Source organism: Pongo abelii, chromosome 9, assembly GCF_028885655.2.
Source record: "Pongo abelii isolate AG06213 chromosome 9, NHGRI_mPonAbe1-v2.0_pri, whole genome shotgun sequence".
NCBI lineage: Eukaryota > Metazoa > Chordata > Mammalia > Primates > Hominidae > Pongo > Pongo abelii.
The window spans coordinates 76,161,585-76,186,669 of NC_071994.2; the positions used below are offsets into that span (position 1 = coordinate 76,161,585).

A 25,085-nucleotide genomic window follows, 5' to 3' on the forward strand; every position below is an offset into this window, starting at 1 on the left:
TCTTACCTCAGCCTCCCAAGTAGCTGGGACTACAGACATGTGCCACCACACCTGGCTAATTTTTGTATTTTTTGTAGAGAGGAAGTTTGGCCATGTTGCTCAGGCAGGTCTTAAACTCCTGGGCTCAAGTGATCTGCCCATCTCAGCCTCCCAAAGTGCTGGAATTACAGGCATGAGCCACCATACCCAGCCAAGACTACTTTTTGTCACCATTCTATACTACAAATGATTCATTCTGCTTTTAATCTTGCTAAAATGAACTGTTTACTATAGTCACAAATTTTCTTAATGAGAGAACCAATGGCTAAGCCCCTTGCAATTCATTTTTATTTTGAGAAAAGGCAGCTACTGCAATGGACTGATCAGCCCTCTACATCAAAAAATGTAAAATAAAGAGAGAAGATGGCATTATAGTTATTGGGTTCCATTTTTAAAAAAAGACATAAAGCTTGCTAATATAATATAAATTCAGGACACAAACCCAAAGTTATTTTAAGTCTATCATTTAAAACTACCCTTTTTTCAGCGTGTCAGGGGGTATAATGTGTTGATCTGTGATAGGACAAATTAATTTAAATAAGCATGATAAGAATGTCTTCTTGGAAGCAATACAACTTTTTTTTTTTGAGATGGAGTCTCGGTCTGTTGCCCAGGCTGGAGTGCAGTGGCGTGATCTCCGCTCACTGCAACCTCCGCCTCCCAGGTTCCAGTGATTCTCCTGCCTCAGTCTCCCAAGTAGCTGGGACTAAAGGAATGCGCCACCACACCTGGCTAATTTTTGTACTTTTAGTAGAGACAGGGTTTCACCATGTTGTCCAGGCTGGTCTTGAACTCCTGACCTTAAGTGATCTGCCCCCCTTGGCCTCCCAAAGTGCTGGGATTACAGGCATGAGCCACCACACCACCACGATACAACTTTTAAAAGGCAAAATTATAAAGATTTTTGCCTTTAAGTTATCCTTTGAGTGGCAGCTTTTAAAAATGGTTATTGACTAGTACAACTGAAAAATAAATTTTAAATTTTATATAATGTCAACTAATTTAAGCAGTGGCATGTGGCTAGCAGCTACATTGAACAGCATGATTGTAAGATTACTTCTTTCTTTTTTTTTTTTAATTATACTTTAAGTTCTAGGGTACATGTGCACAACGTGCAGGTTTGTTACATTGTTACATAGGTATACATGTGCCATGTTGGTTTGCGGCACCCATCAACTCATCATTTACATTAGGTATTCCTCCTAATGCTATCCCACCCCCAGCCCCCAAACACCCTACAGGCCCCAGTGTGTGATGTTCCCCGCCCTGTGTCTAAGTGATCTCATTGTTCAATTCCCACCTATGAGTGAGAACAGGCAGTGTTTGGTTTTCTGTCCTTGTGACAGCTTGCTCAGAATGATGGTTTCCAGCTGCATCCATGTCCCTGCAAAGGACATGAACTCATCCTTTTTTATGGCTGCATAGTATTCCATGGTGTATATGTGCCACATTTTCTTAATCCATTCTATCATTGATGGACATTTGTGTTGGTTCCAAGGCTTTGCTATTGTGAATAGTGCCGCAATAAACATACGTGTGCATGTGTCTTTATAGTAGCATGATTTATAATCCTTTGGGTATACACCCAGTCATAGGATTGCTGGGTCAAATGGTAATTCTAGTTCTAGATCCTTGAGGAATTGCCACATTGCCTTCCACAATGGTTGAACTAATTTACATTCCCACTAACAGTGTAAAAGCGTTCCTATTTTTCCACATCCTCTCCAGCATCTATTTTTTCCTGACTTTTTAATGACTGCATTGTAACTGGTGTGAGATGGTATCTCACTGTGGTTTTGATTTGCATTTCTCTGATGACCAGTGATGATGAGCATTTTTTCTTGTGTCTGTTGGCTGCATAGATGTCTTCTTTTGAGAAGTGTCTTTTCATATCCTTTGCCCACTTTTTGATGGGGTTGTTTTTTTCTTGTAAATTTGTTTGAGTTCTTTGTAGATTCTGGATATTAGCCCTTTGTCAGATGGGTAGATTGCAAAAAATTTTCTCCCATTCTGTAGGTTGCCCATTCACTTTGATGGTAGTTTCTTTTGCTGTGCAGAAGCTCTTTAGTTTAATTAGATACCATTTGTCTATTTTGGCTTTTGTTGCCGTTGCTTTTGGTGTTTTAGTCATGAAGTCCTTGCCCATGTGACTACTGGCTACTGAATTGGACAATGTGGGTACAGGACATTTCTGTCATCACAGGAAGTTCTATTGGACAACACTGTCTTACAAGGCTCCATTTCGAAGGATCCTCATCAATATGCACAGTTATTTCTAAAAAAAGACTTGTTTCAACAGATGCTGGAGGGGATGTGGAAAAATAGGAACGCTTTTACACTGTTAGTGGGAGTGTAAATTAGTTCAATCATTGTGGAAGACAGTGTGGCGATTCCTCAAAGATGTAGAACTAGAATTACCATTTGACCCAGCAATCCCATTACTGGGCGTATACCCAAAGGATTATAAATCATGCTACTATAAAGACACATGCACACATATGTTTATTGCGGCACTATTCACAATAGCAAAGGCTTGGAACCAACCCAAATGTCCATCAGTGATAGACTGGATTAAGAAAATGTGGCACATATACACCATGGAATGCTATGCAGCCATAAAAAAGGATGAGGCCATGTCCTTTGCAGGGACATGGATGCAGCTGGAAACCATCATTCTGAGCAAACTATCACAAGGACAGAAAACCAAACACCGCATGTTCTCACTCATAGGTGGGAATTGAACAATGAGATCACTTAGACACAGGGCAGAGAACATCACACACCGGGGCCTGTAGGGTGTTTGGGGGCTGGGGGAGGGATAACATTAGGAGGAATACCTAATGTAAATGATGAGTTGATGGGTGCCGCAAACCAACATGGCACATGTATACCTATGTAACAAATCTGCACATTGTGCACATGTACCCTAGAACTTAAAAGTATAATAATAATAATAATAATAATAATAATAATAAAAGCTTATTGACAAGGTAATCAAAATCTAGATGGGTCCAACGGCTGAAAGGAATTAAGGTTAACATAAACTACGTTGCTCAACAGCTAAAAATTTCAGGTACCAAAATACAAGTTAATCATGCTGTGAATGCTATTCAATATTAAGAATGTCAAACACTGACTCTGGGGAAGGGCATGAACATTGTAACTCCTCCTTGGCTTTCCCACTGTCTCATGGTCAGTTGGTTCACTCCTTCTTTCAGGCAACAAACACTTTCTAAAATTATTTTGTTCAAACAGCATGGGGGATTATCTAGTACCATTCACACATTCATTTATTCACTAGTATTCACTGAGTGAGCACTCAGTATCTGTCAGGCCTTTGCTGTACTGGTAATAAAAAGAATGAAGACACATTCCTGTGTACAAGACACTATATCATACAGTGTGTTAAGAGCTATAATAGAAATATGTGCAAGATATGTGGGCGTTCAGGCAACAAATTCTGCTTGGAGAGGTCTGGGATGATTTCTTCTAGAGGTGATGAGTTGATCTTCAAGAATGAAGTTTATGAGATGGATACGAGCATTTCAACATTCAAAGTAGAAGGATTAGTACCAGTAAAAAATAGGGAGATACAAGAGCTAAGGCCAGGTGCAGTGGCTCATGCCTGTAATCTCAACCCTTTGGGAGGCCAAGGCAGGAGAATTGCTTGAGCCAGGAGTTTGAGACCAACTTGGACAACATAGTAAGACCCTGTCTCTACAGAAAAAAAAAAAAAAAAAAAAAGAGCTAAAATGTTTCAGGAGTGGCTTGAGACTCCAGTATGGCTGGAGACTCCGGTGGGTAAAGGGTATAAGTGGGAGATGAAGTTAGAGAGGTCAGTCAGGGTCATATTCTAACAGCATGCTCAAGGCTGATGACACATTGTGGTCTAGTAGAAAAACATACAGGCTTTTTGTCAGATAGACTGCGGTGAGAATTCCAGTTCTGCCACTTAATTATTTGTACTTAACCTCTTTAAGCTTTTGCTTCATGCTATGTAAAAGAGAGATAATACTATCTCATGTGGCTGGTAAAATAATTAAATAAAACAGAGGTGGACATGGTGGCTCACACCTGTAATCTCAGCACTTTGGGAGGCTGAGGCGTGTGGATCACTTGAGGTCAGGAGTTCAAGACCAGCCTGGCCAACATGGTGAAAGCCTGTCTCTAATAAAAATACAAAAATTAGCCAGGTGCAGTGGCATGTGCCTGTAATCCCAGCTACTTGGGAGGCTAAGGCAGGAGGATGGCTTGAACCCGGGAGGTGGAGGTTGCGGTGAGCCGAGATCATGCCTCTGCACTCCAGACTGGGTGACAGAATGAGAGACTCCGTCTCAAAAAAAAAAAAAAAGAATTAAACAAAATAATGAATTAAAAACAGTATTTAGTGTTCTATTAGTTTCAGCCATAAAAACACAAAACAAACAAACCCCCCAAGTATTTAATAAATGACAGATAAGATATGAAGGGTCTAGCACACAGAAAATGGGTAATAAATGTGTAATAAATATTTCCTCTTTATCGTATAGGGAACACAGTATCAGTGATACTGTGAAGGTGGGAAGTCATGAAATCCTAACAGTTCCTAATGTCTTTCCCACGCACCTCCTCGTGCCCAATCCCACTGCAGGTACTCTCATTCAGGCATTCTGTCTCATGCCTCCCGTAGCCCAGTGGCTTCCTATCTGCCTCTCGTTATTACCTCTTCAGTCTGCCCCACTGTAGGGTTGCCAGACACAGATTCCTAAAACACTCTTGTGATATGTGATTTCTTCTTCATCTGACATGAAAAGCCTTTCACAGATTGGCTGCAATGTGCCAGCCTGCCTTACCACACAAATTCTCATCCTTTTCCACACAAATTCTCATCTAGTCAATTGGGTCCCTTGTAGCGCAAAATGTGCTTTTCTGCACAGGTCATTCTTTCTACACCAATTTTGTATCTTTTCTCTGCTTCTCAAAACACTATCTTTCAATCTCAGTTAAAACCCTTTATTCTTCATTATGGTTTTTCCCCACAATCTCATGTAAAAGTTTTCCCTGCTTCTTCCAAACTGTGGTAGCCCTCACTGGCTTACTACCGGGCTGGTATAAACTACCTTGTATTTCAGTATCTTTTTTTGACCTGGAGAAAAGGAAAATCAGGAGTACGAACCTTCACACATAAAAGTAACTACTTGTGGAATAGGGATTGGACTTAGTATGTATAGACTCTAGAAGATGCTAAGCCAATGAAAAGAGCATAAGGCTTGATAGAAAAAAGAACTTTGAAAAAACCAGAGCGGCCAGAAAAGAGAATCCCTGTCTTACAGGCCAGAAGAGTTTTGTCTCCTGTGAGTAACAAGTATTTTTGGAATATTTTTAACAGATACCAGTTAAGGATGGTTCTGAGGGTATAACTATATCAGCTCTTCCTTATAAAAGCTCTAAGGAAACAATATACTATATTAATTAAACCATAGGCTTTGGACTCAGGCAAACTTGAATTTGAATTCTGGCTCTAATACTTATTTGCTACATGTTCTTGCACAAAATATTCAAATCCTACTAGGCCTGTCTCATCATCTGTAAAATGAAGATAATACTTTCCTCTTGAGGTTGTCATTACAATTAAGTAAGGTAAGTTATGTAAAATGCATAGCTGTCTGGCAAGTGGTATCATGCCTGCAGCTACTAATATTATTAATACATTTGTTCTCTAATTCTCAATGCTTCAGGTTCAGTGACTTACAGGTGCTGTATAAAATAAGTTCTCCAGAAGACTCTGGTCATACTGAGGGTCATTCAGCTCACTGCTGCAATACACATCACTCCCAGGAGATGGGGAATCTGGAGGAGAGCCTAGCCCATCCCAGAAATTGCCTTGGGATAATTCAGCACTGCAGAGATAAGAAAACAAAGCAGAAGAATTTTAATATAAGTTTCAGCTGAACTATTCTCTCTTTAGTGAAACTTTCTGAGGTTCTAAATGTGGAAGGAGATATGTTAAACAAAAGACTCACATTAAACAAAAGACTACTGAATAAATATTTCCCAATTATACTACCCCTCCTCTGGGATGCTAACAACCAGTATTCAAAAAAACACTACTGACACTGATTGTGATCTCATTCATGTATTCAACAAACATTTATTGGTCACCTATTATGTGCTAGGTCCTGGAAGATACAGAGGTGGCTAAGCTAACACAATCTGTACTCTTGTATTATTTATAGTCTGACAGGGAGAAAAAAGGGTATAATTCAATGAGTTAAATATTATATATTGATTTTGCAAAAAATTCACAGATACACCCACTTCCAATAAACAAAAATACGTGCATTTAGGACTAATTACGGTGATATTAGTTCTATATAGAATATAAAAAATGAATAAAACACAGTTTACAAACTAATAGGAAGATAAGCATATAAGTAACTATAAACTCATTATTTTGAAGGAACAAATACTCCTTTTATTTTTTGGAAATCCCACGCTGGTATCTTTTTTTTTTTTGAGGTGGAGTTTTGCTCTTGTTGCCCAGGCTGGAGTGCCATGGCATGATCTAGGCTCACTGCAACCTCTGCCTCCTGGGTTCAAGTGATTCTCCTGCCTTAGCCTCCCTAGTAGCTGGGATTATAGGCGCCCGCCACCATGCCCAGCTAATTTTTGTATTTTTAGAGATGGGGTTTCATCATGTTGCCCAGGCTGGTCTCTAACTCCTTAGGTGATCCACCCACCTTGGCCTCCCAAAGTGCTGGGATTACTGGTCCCTTTTTTGATAGCAATTTTTACTTTCTAACTTTCTTTCAGGTCCTTGTATAAATTCCATATTTTCCCTCAAAGTTTAGGCTCCTTGAGGGCAAAATATGCATATATTCCTGTTTCTCCTACAGTAATTAACATTTAATAAGCACCTGTTAGTGAACTTAATGATTTCTTAATGAACATGATGCCAGGTACTGTGATACACATTTTATTTATTATTTCTTTCCATGTTGCTTCCTTTCAAGCTTCCTTAATTTCTCAAGAAAATAGTATATAATCACTACCTTCAAATTAGACAGTGTTCTTATATTATTTTGAACAAGCAAATAGTTAACATTCCCTTCCTCACCTTTCCTTAGGCTACAGCAGGGTTTCTCAATCTCAGCCCTGCTGACATGTTGGGTCAGACAATTCTTTATCTTTGGGACTGTCCTATGCATTTCAGATCCCTGGCCTCCACTTACCAGATGCCAGTAGCATGTTCCCAGTTGTGACAACCGAGAAATGTCTCCAGACACTGTAAATGTCTCATGGGGTTGGGGTGGGGAAGAATCACCCCTCCTTGAAAACCATCAATCTATAGTAACTCTCAAAGGTCAGAACAGCTTCCTAACTGCCATAATCCAACTAACAACTTCCCAGTCGACATGGCCTCTCTGCAGCTTCTGCAGCCCAGGAGTTTGAGACCTGCTTCTTTTTGAAACTCTACTTTTTATTCTTTTATATAACTGTATTATTTGCCACATATACGCTCCCCTTTGTATACCCTTAAAGTTATGAAAATTTTTCCAGTTGCTTGTTATTCCCCACTTTGTACACCCTTAAAGTTATTAAGACTTTTCCACTTTTTACTCTTTTTTGAAATTAATATTTATTTGAATTTATTCACCTGTCTATGACATACTAAAAGGGCTAAAATTTGCCTGTGTTCCTTGGCCACAAAATAAGCCTGTTCTCAGGACTATCCTCTTCTTTTTCTTCTTAGACATAACTTTAAATAAAAGAATACACATACCTATTTTGAAAGTCAAATAGGACTACAAGGCTTATAATAAAAAACAGTAGCTGACTGATTCCTCAGAGGTGATCACTTTCAATTCCCTTGGATGCTTCTTCTGGTATTTACCTCCATATTTCTCTTTTTAAAAATTTTATTAGAGACATGGTATTGCTTTATTGCCCAGCCTGGAGTGCACTGGTGTGATTATAGCTCACTGAAGCCTCGAACTCCTGGGCTCAAGGGTTCCTCCTGTCTCAGCCTCCCTAGTAGTAGCTAGGATTACAGGTGCACACCAATAGACTCGGCTAATTAAAAATTTTTGTAGAGACTGGGCCTCATTATGTTGCCCAGGCTGGTCTTGAACTAAACGATCTGACACAGCCTCCCAAAATACTGGGATTACAGGTGTGAGCCCCCATGCCTGGCTTTACCTCCATATTTTGAAGTGACACATTAATATACTGTTATTTTCTGATTTTTCACTTTTCTGTATGATCTATGAACTTCCTATTATGAAAAATGAAGGACCCACTCTCTTTACACCATTACACTTGAACCACACATTTCCCTTTTACCCATCTTCTCTATTTAGTTATATTACAAATTTTTTGGTTAAATTAATTTTCAGGGTTAATATTGTATCAGAGCCAAGTACAGTATAATTTATTGCACCTCTTTTCTTATACAACTAATTATCCCTGGTATAAATTAGCTGCCTTAATTTTCATTTGCTTAGTTTTCTTTGACCCTATTACTACTTTATGAGTGAACTCTTCAAGAGAATTGAAAATTTCCTTCGAGAGAACTTAAAATTTGGTCAATATATGTTCCATTCCCCTCCACCTCTGCACTCCTTAGAAACATCCCTACTAAAGTCAGGGATGCCCCCATATGGACTGTTTGCTCTCTATGATATACACCCAAAATCTCCTTCTATCCCTCTTCTGTGTTGCAGCCCCTATTTCTTAGACTATACGTCTTACTCTTTCTTCCTAAAATAAACGTTCAGTAGAAGATATTTTCCTGTGGTTTTCTGAGGAATAGTGCAAGACGGGTAAACTTCTGAGACTATGGATAAATAAAGTTATTTTTACTCTACCCTCACACTTGATTAATAGTTTGATTAGGAGTGGAATTTTAGGTTGAAAATAATTTTACTTCAGAAATCTTAAGACATTTCTGCACTGAATTCCAAGGAACTGGTAGAAAACCTGATGTCATTCCAATTCCTGATACTGTATATGTGACCTTTATTCTTTCTCCCTCTCTGGAAGCTTTTAATATGGCCTCTCAGTATTTTAAAATTTCATAATTATGTGTCTTGGTGTATCTTTTTTTATTCACTGTTCTGAGTTCTTGATCTTTTTTTTTTTCCATAAACAGCTTTATTGAGATATAATTCACATACCATACAATCTTCCCATTTAAAGTGAGCAATTTGGTCAGACATGGTGCTCACACCTGTAATCCCAGCACTTTGGGAGGCCGAGGCCGGTGGAAGACTTGAGGTCAGGAGTTCAAGACCAGCCTGGCCAACACGGTGAAACCCCATCTCTACTAAAGATACAAAAAATTAGCTGGGTGTGGTGGCATGCGCCTGCAATCTCAGCTACTCAGGAAGCTGAGGCAGGAGAATCGCTTGAACCCAGAAAGTGGAAGTTGCAGTTAGCTGAGGTTGCGCCACTGCACTCCAGCCTGGGTGACAAAGCAAAACTCTGTCTCAAAAAAATAAAAATAAAAAGACTAAATAAATAAAGTGAGCAATTCAATAGTTTTTAGTATGTTCATAAATGTGACCAACCATCACCACTCAATTTTAAAACATTTTCATCATCTCAAAAAGAAACTCTATAACCTTCAGCTATCACTACCCTACCCATCATCACTCCCAGCCCTAAGGAACTATTAATCTATTTTCTGTTTCTATAGATTTGCCTATTTGGACATTTCATCTAAATGAAATAGAAGTATATATATTTGTTTGTGACTGGCTTCTTTTTATCTGAGACAAGGTCTTGCTCTGCAACCCAGGCTGGAGTACAGTGTTGCAATCACAGCTTACTGCAGCCTCAACCTCCCAGGCTCAACTGATCCTCCCACCTCAACCTTCTGAGTAGGCAGGACCACAGGTGTACGCCACCACACCAGGCTAATTTTTTACTTTTTGTAGAGACGGGGTCTCCCTATGTTGCCCAGACTGGTCTTGAACTCCTAAGCTAAAGCAATTCTCCCACCTCGGCCTGCCAGATCACAGGTGTGAGCTACCACACTGCGTCCGGCCTGGCTTCTTTCAATTAGCATGTTTTTAAGGTTCATCCATGCTGTAGCATGTAGCAGTACTTCACCTTGATGGCCAAAGGTGAAAACACTACTCTACTGTATGGACACTCCAGATTTCTTAATCCATTCATCAGCTGATAGACATTTAGGTTGTTTCAATTTTGGGGTTGCTTCATTTTTTTTTTTTTTTTTTTTTTTTGCATGTGGCTATCCAGTTGAATAATGCTGGTATTAACATTCATGTACACATTTTTACATAGATATATGTTTTAATTTCCCTTGGGTATATAGCTAGGAGTTGAATTGCTGGGTCACATGGTAAATATTTGTTTAAAAATTTTATTGTTTTCTGTCATATGGTAAATCTATAGGTACGAGTTTGAGGAGCTGACAGACTATTTTCCAAAGTAGCTTCATCATTTTACATTCCTGCCAGCAGTGTACCAGGGTTTCAAATTCTCCACATCCTCATTAATGCATCGACTATTTGACTTTAGTGGGTGTGAAGTAGTATCTCATTGTCTTGATTTCCTGATAACAAATGGTGTCAAGTATCTTTTCATATGTATATTGGCTTTTTTTTTTTTTTTGAGACGGAGTCTCGCTCTGTCGCCCAGGCTGGAGTGCAGTGGCACGATCTCGGCTTGCTGCAAGCTCCGCCTCCTGGGTTCATGCCATTCTCCTGCCTCAGCCTCCTTAGTAGCTAGGACTACAGGCGACTGCCACCACACCTGGCTAATTTTTTTGTGTTTTCAGTAGAGATGGGGTTTCACTGTGTTAGCCAAGATGGTCTCGATCTTCTGACCTCGTGATCCGCCTGCCTCGGCCTCCCAAAGTGCTGGGATTACAGGCGTGAGCCACCACGCCCAGCCATATTGGCTATCTTAATATATTTTTTGGAGAAATGTTTATTCAGATCCATTGCCCATATTTTTAATTGGATTATTTGTTCCTTAATTATTAAGTCATATAAGTTATTTATATGTTCTAGATATAAGTCCTGTATCAGATGTAAGATTGGTAAATATTTTTTCCCTTTCTGTGGTGTCTTCTCACTTTAATAGTGTCCTTCGAAGCACATACGTTTTTAATTTTGATGGAATCCAATTTATGTATCTTTTTTTATTTGTGTTGTTGGTGTCATATCTAAGAATCATTTCCCAAATTCAAGGTCACAGATTTACCTCTATGTTTTCTCTAAGAGTTTTATAGTTTTAGCTCTTCCATTTAGCTGTTTGATCCATTTTGAGTTAATTTTTGTATATGGTGTGAGATAAGGGTCCAACTTCTTTTTTTTTTTTTTTTAGAAACAGGTCTTGCTTTGTCACTGAACCTGGAATGCGGTGGTGTAATCCTAGCTCGTTGTATCCTTGAACTCCTGGGCTCAAGTAATCTTCCTGCCTCAGTCTCCTGAGTAGCTAGGACTACAGTCATGTGCCACCATACCTAGCTAATCTTTTTTATTTTTATTTTTTGTAGAGATGGGGGTTTCACTATGTAGCCCAGGCTGGTCTCAAACTCCTGGCCTCAAATGACCCTACTGCCTCAGCCTCCCAAAATGTTGGGATTACACCATGAGCCACCGTGCCTGGTCCCAACTTCATTTTTTCTGCATGGGGCTATCCAGTTGTTCCAGCACCATTTGATGAAAATACTATTTGTTCCCGCATTGATTGGTCTTCACAGCCTTGTCTAATTCATATTAGTTGACCACAGACAGATGGGTTTATTTCTAAACTATCAATTCTATTCCATTGATTTATATGTCTATCCTTATGCCAGTATCACACTGACTTGATTAGTGTTGTTCTGTAGTAAGCTTTAAAATTGGAAAGTGTGAGTCCTACTTTCTTTTTTTTTCAAGATTGTTTTGGCTGTTGGGGGTCCCCTGCAATTTCCTATGAATTTTAGAAACAGCTTGTCAATTTCCACAAAGAAGTCAGCTTGGATGCTGATATTGTGTTGAAAGATAAACATAGGATTTTTTCCATGTATTTAAATCTTCTTTATTTCAACAATGTTTTATAGTTTTTATTTTATTTTTTATTTTTTTGAGACAAGATCTCACTCTGTCACCCAGACTGGAGTGTAGTAATCATGGCTCACTGTTGCTCAAGGGATTCTCCTGCCTCAGCCTCCCAAGTAGCTGGGACTACAAGTGTGTGCCATCATGACTGGCTGTTTTTCTGCATCTCTTGAGATAATCATGTGGTTTTTGTTTTTTATTCTATTGACATGGTGAGGCCGGGTGCGGTGGCTCAACCTGTAATCCCAGCTACTTGGGAGGCTAAGGCAGGAGAATTGCTTGAACCCAGGAGGCAGAGGTTGCAGTAAGCCGAGATCAAGCCATTACACTCTAGCCTGGGTGATACAGTGAGCCTTGGTCTCAAAAAAAAAAAAAAAAAAAAAATCTATCTATCTGTCTACCTCTCTCTCTTTATAGATACAGATATAGATAATGGTGGATCCCATATATTGAATTTCAGGTATCAAACTAACTCTCATTCCTGGAATAAATCCTGCTTGGTCATAGTATAAAATTATTTTTATATGTTGCTGGGTTCGGTTTGCAAGTATTTTTTGGAGTATGTTGTGTTGTTACTTCCCTGTAATAGAAATCTAAACTTCAAATCAAACTAATTGGAGGTTTTGTTTTTCTTTTTTTTTTTTGAGATGGAGTCTTACTCCTTCTATCATCCAGGTCGGAGTACAGTAGCATGATCTCGGCTCATTGCAACCTCTGCCTCCAGGTTTCAAGCAATTCTCTTGCCTCAGCCTCCTCAGTAGCTGCACCACCATGCCTGGCTCATTTTTGTACTTTTAGTAGAGACAGGGTTTCACCCTGTTGGCCAGGCTGGTCTCGAACTCCTGAACTCAGGTGATCCGCCCACCTTGGCCTCCCAAAGTGCTGGGATTATAGGTGCGAGCTTTTGGAGCCTTTGAAACACATGTTCTCCCATAACCTTTAAAACTTTGGCACATATCGCTTTTAACCACTATGCTCTATTAACTTTCCAAGACATGAATGTAGACAGTATCTTTTATTCAAGAGACAATAAATAGATGAGTCTGGTTGGAGGGCACATGTTATTCATAATGTTAACATAAACAACCACCAACAGTAAAAATACTATGTGTCGGCCAGGCACTGTGGCTCATGCTTGTAATCCCAGCACTTTGGGAGGCTGAAGCGAGTGGATCACTTGAGGTCAAGAGTTCGAGACCAGCCTGGACAACACGGTGAAACCCCATCACTACTAAAAATACAAAAATTAGCCAAAAGTGGTGGTGCATGCCTGTAGAACCAGCTACTTGGGAGGCAGAGGCAGGATAATCGCTTGAACCCGGGAGGAGGAGGTTGCAGTGAGCCGAGATTGTACCACGGCACTCCAGCCTGGGCAACAGAGTGAGACTCCGTCTCAAAAAAACAAAAAACAAAAAAACCCCCGCAAAATATTATGTGTCAAGCATTGTGTTACTCCTCTATATACATCATTTTTAATCCTTACAACAATTTTGCAAAGTTAGGTACAATTCCAATTTTACCAATGCCTCTGAAGTTCAGAGATACCTGCTTAAGGCCACAAAGCTAATTAGAGATAACCCTCGAATTTCCACTTGTATCTGTTTAAAATCCATGCTCTTTTCATCATACCATGTTAACACTGGTATTGGGGAGAGAGTTGGGAGATAAGAACGGTAAGGTAGAATGGGATCTTCTGCAAGTGAAGCCAAAAGTAAAGGGCTAAAGTTTGGAGTTTTATTTAGTAGGCAATAGTGATAGTTTAAGGAATAGGGAAGGGCTTGGTTAGTCTAAGGACATGTTACTTTAGGAAGATGAATCTGATAACAATGCATAATATGAATTGGAGGAAGAGTTTAAAAGGAAGAAAGCCAGTTAATAGTGCTTACCTGCCTAATAGCAGCTGTATAGCTCTGGTATCAGCTTTTGTGTCATGTCTCCAAAATGCATTCTCAGTTGAAGGGAGGAGGTGATCTTCAATGTGGTCTTTAAACTGATTCCTAGACAAGGCTCTGATTCTAAGGTGTGGAAAAATACTTTCTCACTGAGTGGCTAACAGATGGAAAAAATCTAAATCATAATCACTTCGTACATGCAGCTGGTCTGACTCAGAAAATTTAACATACTTTAGACTTAACTGCCTTAAATAAAACTTTACACTTTGCAAAGCTCTTTCCTACAGCAGAATCCCATCTCATTTCTGTGAGGTAGGGAGAGAATATCCCCATTTTACATCCAAGGATACCAGTTCGGAGACAGTAAAGAATTTACCCATTTACATATGCTGCAAGTACCAGTGCTAGGATAAGATTTTTAGTATCTGAACTCCTAGTGTAGGCTTCTTTCCCACCACATCAGGAATTATTTGATAAGCGTTTCCAAGATTATCCAGTCCATAACTTGACAAAAAACACAGGTTAACAACTATTAAGAAATGAACTGTTAGGGTTCTGTCTATCCTGTAACTTACTGTGTTGATGCTCTAAGAGAATCTTCATCAATAGGAGGATGAACTTGGTCCAACAACATGCTGGTCTCTGGGCTTGATTTCATTGCAGAAATCACCATGGCATTACGCAGTTTATTGCCTTGTTCTAACAGAGCTGAAGAGGGTAAATGTAGAAAACAGAAAAGTCCAAAATGCAGCAGAAACATTTAGAATATTTAGTGCATTTCCTTCTATCAGAGGACTCACCAGTGTGTACTGTAATAGTTTACTTATCTGCCTTCCCCATTAGCTTGAGAATTCCTTGAGGACATTTACGCAAAAGACATGTTTACTGAGTTTCTACTGTGCACTGTTTTAGATGCTGGCATTATAACAATGAATGAAGTCTCCATTCCGGAGACTGACCTCTTGTGGGGGTTGTTATATCCATATACTGACTCTTCCAACTGGTGTTTGTACCTAATAAGGTTAGTAATGTTTATTGTTTTTGTATCCAGATACCAAATTTATACTTCTATGGATGAAGAAAAGAGTGCTAAAAAGCTTCCATGACTCATACAGCAGGTTAATGGAAAAGTCAGGATAAAACCTGACTTTTCCGACTTTCTGATAGGTAAAATTTACCCCATCCCTTAAGGGGTCCCACAACAATAGCAGCAACAGAAATTAGAGAATACACTTATGGAATGTGTATCACATGCGAGGCACTATTCTAAGTATTTTAACATGTATTACTCATTTAATCCTCCCAACAGTCCTCTGAGATACGTACTATGACTTCTTTTGTTTTCCAGATAAAAAATTGAGGCAGAGAGTAGGTAACTTGACCAAGTCGTACATGCAATACATCTGTAACCAGATGATTCCACATCCTATGCTTTTAACTGCTATACTATCTGTGACCCTACTTAGTTCTTAGGCTTCTTTTTAAAAGCTGAGTACTAGCTGGGCACGGCAGCATGTGCCCATGGTCCCAGCTACTTGGGAGAATGAGGCAGGAGGACTGCTTAAGTCAGGAAGACTGCTTGAGTCTAGGAGTTTGAGGTGATAGTGCGCTATGATCACACCTATGAATAGTCACAGTGTTCCAGCCTGGGCAACATAGTGAGACTCTGTTTCTAAATAAAAACAAATAAAATAAAAAAGCTCAGGCCCAATAGTATTGTTCCAACAGATACAGGAGGTATTATTATTTTCTTGAGGTTCCACAGGTGCTTAGAAAGTGCCCAACTCCTAGTCTAATTTTATAATTTCTAAAAATAAAATATGATGGTTAGGCCAAGAAAAAAAACAAGTCAAATATATCCATAGTCTTATTCATTATTTACGTATGTTTAGAGACAGTCTTGCTCTGTTGCCCTAGCTGGAATGCAGTGGTACAATCAAGTTCACTACAGCCTCGAACTTCCAAGCTCAAGCAATCCTCCCACCTCAGCCTCCCAAGTAGCTAGGACTATAGATGCATACCACCATGCCTGGCTTATTTTTTTTTTTTTTGTACAGATGGTATCTTGCTATGTTGCCCAGGCTGGTCTTGAACTCTTGGCCTGAAGCTATCCTCCTGCCTCGGCCTCCCAAAGTCCATAAACATCGAAACATCTAATATTTGTTACTATAAAGAGGTCAAAATACAGCTTAAAAACTTAAAAAAAATCCAAAATCTTAAATATCATATGTTCAATGTGTGATGTGGCAATACAACTAAACTAAAAAATAAAGATCACTCACTGTGATAGGCAGAATTCTAAGATGGCTATCCCAAGGTCCCCAGTGCCTCATATACTCATACCTCGTCCTAGTGATTCAAACACTTGTCTAGGTATTACCATGAAAGGATTTTGCAGATGTAATTATTTAAAACTTTTTTTTTTTTTTTTTTGAGACAAGGTCTCACTCTGTTACCCAGGCTGGAGTGCACTGGCATGATCACGACTCACTGGAGCCTCGACCTCCCAGGCTCAAGTGATCCTCCCACCACAGCCTCCCAAAGTGCTGGGATTACAGGCATGAGCCAGCTTCCCCGGACTTGCAGATGTAATTAATGCTTACCTTAAGACAGGAAGATTATCTTGGTAGGCAGAACCTAATCATATTAACCTTTTAAAGCAGATTTTTCTCTGGCTGGTTAAAGGATATGATAGTCAGAGACGTGAAGTATGAGAAGAATCTAATGTATCATTGCTATTTTGAAAATGGGGAAGAACAGGATCCTGCTGTGTAGTTAGTGTTTCATAAATACTAGCTGGTTGACTGACACAGCTTTGTACCCTCTTTTCTGGTATGTTATTAGTACATCAAAGACCAGAAAAATCATTAGGTTTATGTATTTGTTGTGTCCCTCATATGACCTCAACTCAATGCTTACTAAAGTGGCCCACTTAATTTTGTGGTTGGAAGAGACCTTTAAGGATCTTATCCAGTGCAACTGGAGGCCATTATCCTAGGTGAACTAAGTCAGGAACAGAAAACTAAATACTGCATGTTTTCACTTATAAATGGGAGCTAAAAACTGGGTACTCAGGTATATAAAGATGGTAACAATAGAAACTGGGGACTACTAGAGGGGTAGGGAAGACGGGGGCAAGGGTTGAAAAACTATTGGGTGCTATGCTCAGTACCTGGGTGATAGGATCATTCATACCCCAATTCTCAGCATCATGCAATATACCCAGGAAAGAAACCTGCACATATACCTCCTGAATCTAAAATAAAATTGAAAAAAAAAAAAAGATCTTATCCAGCTATGTACTTGATAATTTAACCCCATCTGTAAAAGTCACATCAGAAGGTTATCCAGCCCACACTTGACCATTTACAGTGATGTGGTCCCTCTCCCACTTGTGCACAAGTCAGACTACTAACTCAGACCGAGTGGAAATCTACCTTGTTTTACCTTTAAATCCACAGATCCTAGTAACTCTTATTGAAGAGGTTGCACATTGACAGCCCATGGGTTGTGCATGGCATATTTTGTTTGGCTTGAATAGCTGGCCAGCAAGGTCTTGATTTAAAAAGCAAAAGCGAAACAAAACAGGCCTAGGTAAACAATGAACCTACAATAAGATGAAGCATAGGACTTTACCTTAAAGTCTGAGACAATAATAAATGAGAGCTGCCCCCTTTGATAGCACAGGAGCTGCCTAAGTCTGAGCTTGTGTTTTCATTTTAAAATGGGGATAATGCCTACCTCACGTGACTTTTGTAAGATTATGTATATAAAGCACTTGGCATAGTAGCTAGCACATAATTAGTGCTCAATAAGTGGCAGCTGTTTTCTCCAGGCTATCTCTTGCTGGTCCTTTTACCAGTCTGGTTACTCTCCTTAGAAGGAACACATCTCCTCTCCAGAACACATGGACACAGGGAGGGGAACATCACACACCAGGGCCTGTCAGGGAGTGGGGGGCTAGGGGAGAGATAGCATTAGGAGAAATACCTAATGTAGGTGACGGGTTGATGGGTGCAGCAAATCACCACGGCATGTGTATACCTATGTAACAAAACTGCACATTCTGCACATGTAACCCAGGACTTAAAAGTATAATAAAAAAAAAAAGTTAAAAAAAAAAAGAAGGAACACATCTCCTTTCCTTCCTTTAGATCTTTAATGTTACCTTCTTCTTTCTCTTTACTTTTTTTTTTTTTTTTTTTTTAGAGATGAGATCTTGCTGTGTTGTCCAGGATGGACTCGAACTCCTAGGCTCAAGTGATCCTCTTACCTCAGCCTCCTGAGTAGCTTAATGTTATCTTCTTAATGAGGTCTTCCTTTGCCAACCTATGTAAAATTAACATCCCCTTCTCTCACCTTCTGGTTTCATATATCGCCATTGCCATGATCACCAAGTAACACACAGTTATTTATTTAGTCTATCATTTGTCTTTTTGTCTTCCAATCAATATAAAATCCATACAGCAGGAGTTTATATATATATATATATATATTTAACTACTGTAGCCCTGATACCTAGAAGAGCACCAGACATTTGGTAGTGCTGAATAGATAACTGCTTATTGAGTCAACAAATATCTTTCCTAAAGTCTGGTGCTCGGGTCTACACAAGTGAGCTGACAAGTGCTGAGTACATTGGGTCAATTTTCCTTCTTGTTAATGCAGTCTTTGCATTAAAGACTAAAATTAATAGTTTATAATCTTGGAATATACATATATATATATATACACACAGTTTATTTTTGGAAAATATATATATATATTTTTTTCTTTTTGAGACAGAGTCTCGCTCTGTTGCCCAGGCTGGAGTGCAGTGGTATGATCTTGGATCACTGCAATCTCTGCCTCCTGGGTTCAAGCGATTCTCCTGCCTCAGCCTCCTGAGTAGTTGGGACTACAGGCGCCTACCACCACACCTGGCTAATTTTTGTATTTTTAGTAGAGACAGGGTTTCACCATGTTGGCCAGGCTAGTTTTGAACTCCTGACCTCAAGTGATCTGCCCGCCTCAGCCTCCCAAAGTGTTGGGATTACAGATGTGAGCCACCGTGCCTGGCCTGTGTATTTTTTAAAGTAGGGAATCTTAAGACATTTCAGTTGAAAAACTATAAACAAAGTGTTTTTGTTCTTCTACAAAATGTCCTTAAGAATGTAAATTACGTACCCAAATAGTTATTTAAAAGACTTTTCTGATGCTACAGATATTTTAATTTTGGAAATTTTACTTGTAGGGATGTAGACAAATTCCTGTTATGATCTTGAGGTCAAAGAGATACATGGTTGACCATTACAGTGTAATGTAAGTCAATTGCTTTTATTATACCACTCCTTAACATGAGGTAATCTAATTCTGTTCCTGTTTGCTTTTTTATTTCTGTCTAAGCCCTTATAAGGGTAAACTGTCTCCTTTCTTCTTCTATTTGGCCACAAGTCATTATTTAATTCCCAGGATTAAGATCAGCAGCTGTGTACTGAATGTTCTCACTAAGACTAAGAGTTTTCAGAATGTGGAATGAATTTTGTACTAGTCTCCATACAGTGGGATAAATAAATGCTGATCACGAGACAAAAACCTTACCTGCCTTGAATTATTCGGGACAAAATAAGGACTAATCCTTTTCTATGATAAAGGTTTTCCCCTCATATCCAATTCCTTTTAAACGATTCCTTCCCCAAACTTACGATTATAAGCACCGAGTAATTATTCAGAAATGCCTTGGTGGTTTAATACGGCTGTCTTTAAATGGTGTGAGATGCTGGACTCTAGCAAGACTGCCTGTTTTTATTGGACTTAGTTCAGACAAGAGTCTTGGTTCTCTTTGTAGGCTGGCTAACAAGCAGAGTAATCCCAGTAAATGTAGTTTAGTCTGACTCAGTTCACAAATAAATACATACCTGAAAGAAGATCCTTGGTAGGGGGGTTGTTTGAAGAAAGAATGCATGAGTCACTGTGACTCTTGGCAACTGTTCTAATTTGAGGCTGGAATTCAGAACTGTTCAAAAGGGACATCTGCTTCCGTGGAGCTCTGCCTTTCAGAGTTACAGACTCTAAACTCTGTCCTGAATTAAGATGGTGCTGTAGTCCAAAGGAAGAATCCTTTATTGTATCAGGGTTCTCTGCAAAGTATACATGGTCTTTTCCCCTGTTTTTTTTTAAAAAAGGAGAACATCAGCAATATATAATCTATTATGGTAACATTCTATTTTGTCAGAGACAGAAAGTAGACCAGTGGTTTTGGCAAGGTAGTTTGGACCTCAAAAAGGGTGACTTATTTGCAATGCAACTTTGTAAATCTCTTTTTCATCTCCCAAATTACAGAAATAATAGATGCTTTACCTACAGTTAGGGAGTCATAGCTTAAACGAGACAATAAAACGAAGAGCTCAGCAGAGCCTGACACAAAGCAAATGCTTCATAAATAATTACTTAAAACAAAAACCTGATTCTTATTCCATTCTGTTTCACAGAATAGCTCCCTGTCCCTCTTTTCCCTCATGAACATCCGCCCTGCATCTGGATAACATTTAGTCATTTATCTGTATGTTGGCTTCTCCGCTGGGTTGTGAGTAGTCCTGGAAAACAGAAATCATGTCTTACTTATTTCTAGGCCCAGCACCTAGTATCAAACCAGGAGCAGAGTGGGTACTTCACAGTTATCTGCTAAATGAGGACTGTGCCTCTCTCTGCTGTTAATCTTTTACTCAACCATAAATGAAAGACAGAAATCACAAGTACAGTGCAGTTAACTGACAGATTGACTGGTATTAGGTATGGTAATTACCTCGGAGTGGTTGATCTACTGCTGTTGGCTGCTAACTCTTTTCCATCAATTTTGATGGTATGTATGTCGCGAGGCCTTGATGGAACCTGAAACTGGGTACTGCTGGGTTCAGTATTCTCTCTGAATCCCTGCTTAGATAAAAGCACATTTTCTGTCATGTCAGTGGTTGGAAGTGGATGGTAGCTGTCGTAAGTTTCTGACAGAGGTTCCAGGGCAAGTGAGACCTAAGAGAGACACGTAGTATGTGAGAAATTTTCTTTAGCATTGATTAACTAATTTTAAGACTCCCCTGCTTAATATTAATTAATGTCCCCCATTCCTCACAAGATTGTAAAGAATGTCCCCCATTCCTCACAAGATTGTAAGGAATGTCCCCCATTCCTCACAAGATTGTAAGGAATGTCCCCCATTCCTCACAAGATTGTAAGGAATGTCCCCCATTCCTCACAAGATTGTAAGGAATGTCCCCCATTCCTTACAAGATTAATGTCCTCCATTAATTATCTAAATTCCTGTCTACCTCGGAACCCTCATCTCTTACTAAGCTTCTTTCCTTCATGCCTCTGTTCCAATAGACCAATTACTTATGGTTCTCTAAAGGTACCTTATATTTCATTGCTTTATGCCTTTGTATATAAAATTTCCCCCAGTATTCCTTCTTTACGTCTAAGTAGAGATGCCATGTCCACTGCCTTCTTCATGTTTCTACTTAATCTGTATCTATCCATTAGTATAATCACCATTTACTGAACCTTTTACTACAGGCCAGTAACTGTGCTAAGTTCCTCATATAGAGAAGATAATGTGATTATACGAGGCCATCAGGAAAGTATATTACCCTAATTCGAAGATTCTTTTTTTTTTAAAGCAAAGACTTAGAGAAGGTACTTGCAACCTTTCATTCATTATCCTGATTAGATTATGCATTCCTTGAAGCACTGGCTATCTTCTTCATTTTTCTATCGACTACTTAGCATAGTGTCTGTATAAATAGTATGCAAGTCTAATATGCCTAATAATGCTAATGGTCTGATGAATAAAAGAAGGACATAACATTTTCTGCATTCTTATTATTAGTTGCTTGGGAAAAATAAGGTCCTAGTTCTATGCTGGAGATGAAGAGGGGTGAGGAGGGAGGACAACTAAGATGAAAAGGTAATTACTTTAAGTTTCCTTATCATCTCCTTCCTGTGAGTTCAAGTTCTTTGTGAAAAGGCTCTCTAGTCCTCTGAAAAGCCCAATGGAGAAAAGCCTAATGGAGGAATGAAAAATAAAATGGAGTTTTAAAGCAAAACCTTAAGGAAGAAAGTGAAGGGTATACTCCAAAGGAAAAGAATAGCAGCGCTGAAAGTTCAGTTTCAATGACAAAGAAAGCAGAAGGAATTGTTTAAGTACCCAAAGACCGTCAACTAATGAATGCCCTGACAAAAATGAAAAACTGCAGTTAGATGTTTTATGATGTCTCCGGGAAGGTCAATGAAATATTTTATCCAGAAGAACTGCCAAAGCACAAACTCAACAAAACATGCCTGGGTCTTGATGAGAATTCTGTTCATGAACCATAACATAAAGTCCTTCAAATCTATTCATCATGAAGATCTTTGTACAAAGACAAATGACAGCAATGCGGTGGGATGAATACTCTGTGCAGTGATCACTGTAACAGCATCACATAAAATCCTGGTTGCTCAAACATAATTGTCAGGAAGTGTTCCCTTACCATTCATCACTTGCCAAAGACTGCCTCTGCATTCTAGAAACAAAGGAGACACTGAGGATAAAGGTAATGTTCCTGGCCTTAACAATGAGCTGCTGACTGGCCACAGAGTTTGCTTTAACTCATAGGCCTGTACTACCATTGGCCCTTGAATAGAGTCAGAGAAAGTCCAGACACTTGCCACGCCCATCTTACAACCAAAACACAGGGGCCTAACTCCTTTGTTTAGTTAAACAAATACTCGTTGACACCAGCTCTGTGCCAGGCTCTGTGCTACCTCCCTGAGGAAAAGAGAGGACTAAAACAGGGACTCATACTGTAATCCCAGCACTTTGAGAGGCAGGGGTAGGAGGATTGCTTGAGCCCAGGAATTTGAGACTGGCCTGGGCAACACAGTGAGACCCTGTCACTACAAAAAATTGCAAAAAAAAAAAAAATTAGCTGGGCATGGTGGCATGCACCTTGAAGTCCTAGCTACTCGCTAGGCTGAGGCAGGAGGATTGCTTGAGCCCCGGATATTGAGGCTGCAGTGAGCTATGACTGTGCCACTGTACTACAGCCTGGGCAACAGAGCAAGACTCTGTTTCAAAAAAAAAAACCTCCTCCTCCCCCACAAAAATATCCTCTGCCTCAGAGGATCATAGCATTTTGTAGGGGAAGTTAAAAAAAAAAAGTAGGGGGGGAGGAGCCAAGATGGCCGAATAGGAACAGCTCCGGTCTACAGCTCCCAGCGCGAGCGACGCAGAAGACGGGTGATTTCTGCATTTCCATCTGAGGTACCGTGTTCATCTCACTAGGGAGTGCCAGACAGTGGGTGCAGGTCAGTGGGTGAGCGCACTGTGCGCCAGCCGAAGCAGGGGCGAGGCATTGTCTCACTCGGGAAGCGCAAGGGGTCAGGGAGTTCCCCTTCCAGGGGTGACAGAAGGCACCTGGAAAATCGGGCCACTCCCACCCGAATACTGTGCTTTTCCGACGGGCTTAGGAACCGGTGCCCCAGGAGAGTATAGCCCGCACCTGGCTCAGAGGGTCCTACGCCCACGGAGTCTCGCTGATTGCTAGCACAGCAGTCTGAGATCAAACAGCAAGTCGGCAGCGAGGCTGGGGGAGGGGCGCCCGCCATTGCCCAGGCTCGCTTAGGTAAACAAAGCAGCCTGGAAGCTTGAACTGGGTGGAGCCCACCACAGCTCAAGGAGGCCTGCCTGCCTCTGTAGGCTCCACCTCTGGGGGCAGGGCACAGACAAACAAAAAGACAGCAGTAACCTCTGCAGACTTAAATGTCCCTGTCTGACAGCTGTGAGGAGAGCAGTGGTTCTCCCAGCACGCAGCTGGAGATCTGAGAACCGGCTGACTGCCTCCTCAAGTGGGTTCCTGACCCCTGACCCCTGAGCAGCCTAACTGGGAGGCACCCCCCAGCAGGGGCAGACTGACACCTCACACGGCCGGCCAGGTACTCCAACAGACCTGCAGCTGAGGGTTCTGTCTGTTAGAAGGAAAACTAACAGAAAGGACATCCACACCAAAAACCCATCTGTACATCACCATCATCAAAGACCAAAAGTAGATAAAACCACAAAGATGGGGAAAAAACAGAGCAGAAAAACTGGAAACTCTAAAAACCAGAGTACCTCTCCTCCTCCAAAGGAACGCAGTTCCTCACCAGCAACGGAACAAAGCTGGACGGAGAATGACTTTGACGAGCTGAGAGAAGAAGGCTTCAGACGATCAAATTACTCTGAGCTACGGGAGGATATTCAAACCAAAGGCAAAGAAGTTGAAAACTTTGAAAAAAATTTAGAAGAATGTATAACTAGAATAACCAATACAGAGAAGTGCTTAAAGGAGCTGATGGAGCTGAAAACCAAGGCTCGAGAACTACGTGAAGAATGCAGAAGCCTCAGGAGCCGATGCGATCAAATGGAAGAAAGGGTATCAGCCCTGGAAGATGAAATGAATGAAATGAAGCGAGAAGGGAAGTTTAGAGAAAAAAGAATAAAAAGAAACGAGCAAAGCCTCCAAGAAATGTGGGACTATGTGAAAAGACCAAATCTACGTCTGATTGGTGTACCTGAAAGTGACGGGGAGAATGGAAACAAGTTGGAAAACACTCTGCAGGATATTATCCAGGAGAACTTCCCCAATCTAGCAAGGCAGGCCAACATTCAGATTCAGGAAATACAGAGAACGCCACAAAGATACTCCTCGAGAAGAGCAACTCCAAGACACATAATTGTCAGATTCACCAAAGTTGAAATGAAGGAAAAAATGTTAAGGGCAGCCAGAGAGAAAGGTCGGGTTACCATCAAAGGGAAGCCCATCAGACTAACAGCGGATCTCTCGGCAGAAACCCTACAAGCCAGAAGAGAGTGGGGGCCAATATTCAACATTCTTAAAGAAAAGAATTTTCAACCCAGAATTTCATATCCTGCCAAACTAAGCTTCATAAGTGAAGGAGAAATAAAATACTTTACAGACAAGCAAATGCTGAGAGATTTTGTCACCACCAGGCCTGCCCTAAAAGAGCTCCTGAAGGAAGCGCTAAACATGGAAAGGCACAACCGGTACCAGCCACTGCAAAATCATACCGAAATGTAAAGAACATC

The 25,085-nt window shown here is 40.2% G+C and overlaps 1 protein-coding gene across 7 annotated transcripts in view; it reads right to left on the reverse strand.

Annotated features, from left to right (window-relative positions):
- C2CD3 (C2 domain containing 3 centriole elongation regulator) overlaps positions 1-25,085 on the reverse strand; it is a 167,537-nt gene that overhangs the window by 109,311 nt on the left and 33,141 nt on the right. For all 7 annotated transcript variants that reach the window (XM_054524808.1, XM_024254765.3, XM_054524809.2 and 4 more), the window contains 5 exons: positions 20,769-20,992; positions 19,882-20,129; positions 14,560-14,692; positions 13,979-14,107; positions 5,771-5,918 (listed from right to left, as the gene is read on the reverse strand). In XM_054524808.1, the coding sequence (XP_054380783.1) occupies positions 5,771-5,918; positions 13,979-14,107; positions 14,560-14,692; positions 19,882-20,129; positions 20,769-20,992 (882 nt within the window). The remainder of the gene's footprint in view (positions 1-5,770; positions 5,919-13,978; positions 14,108-14,559; positions 14,693-19,881; positions 20,130-20,768; positions 20,993-25,085) is intronic.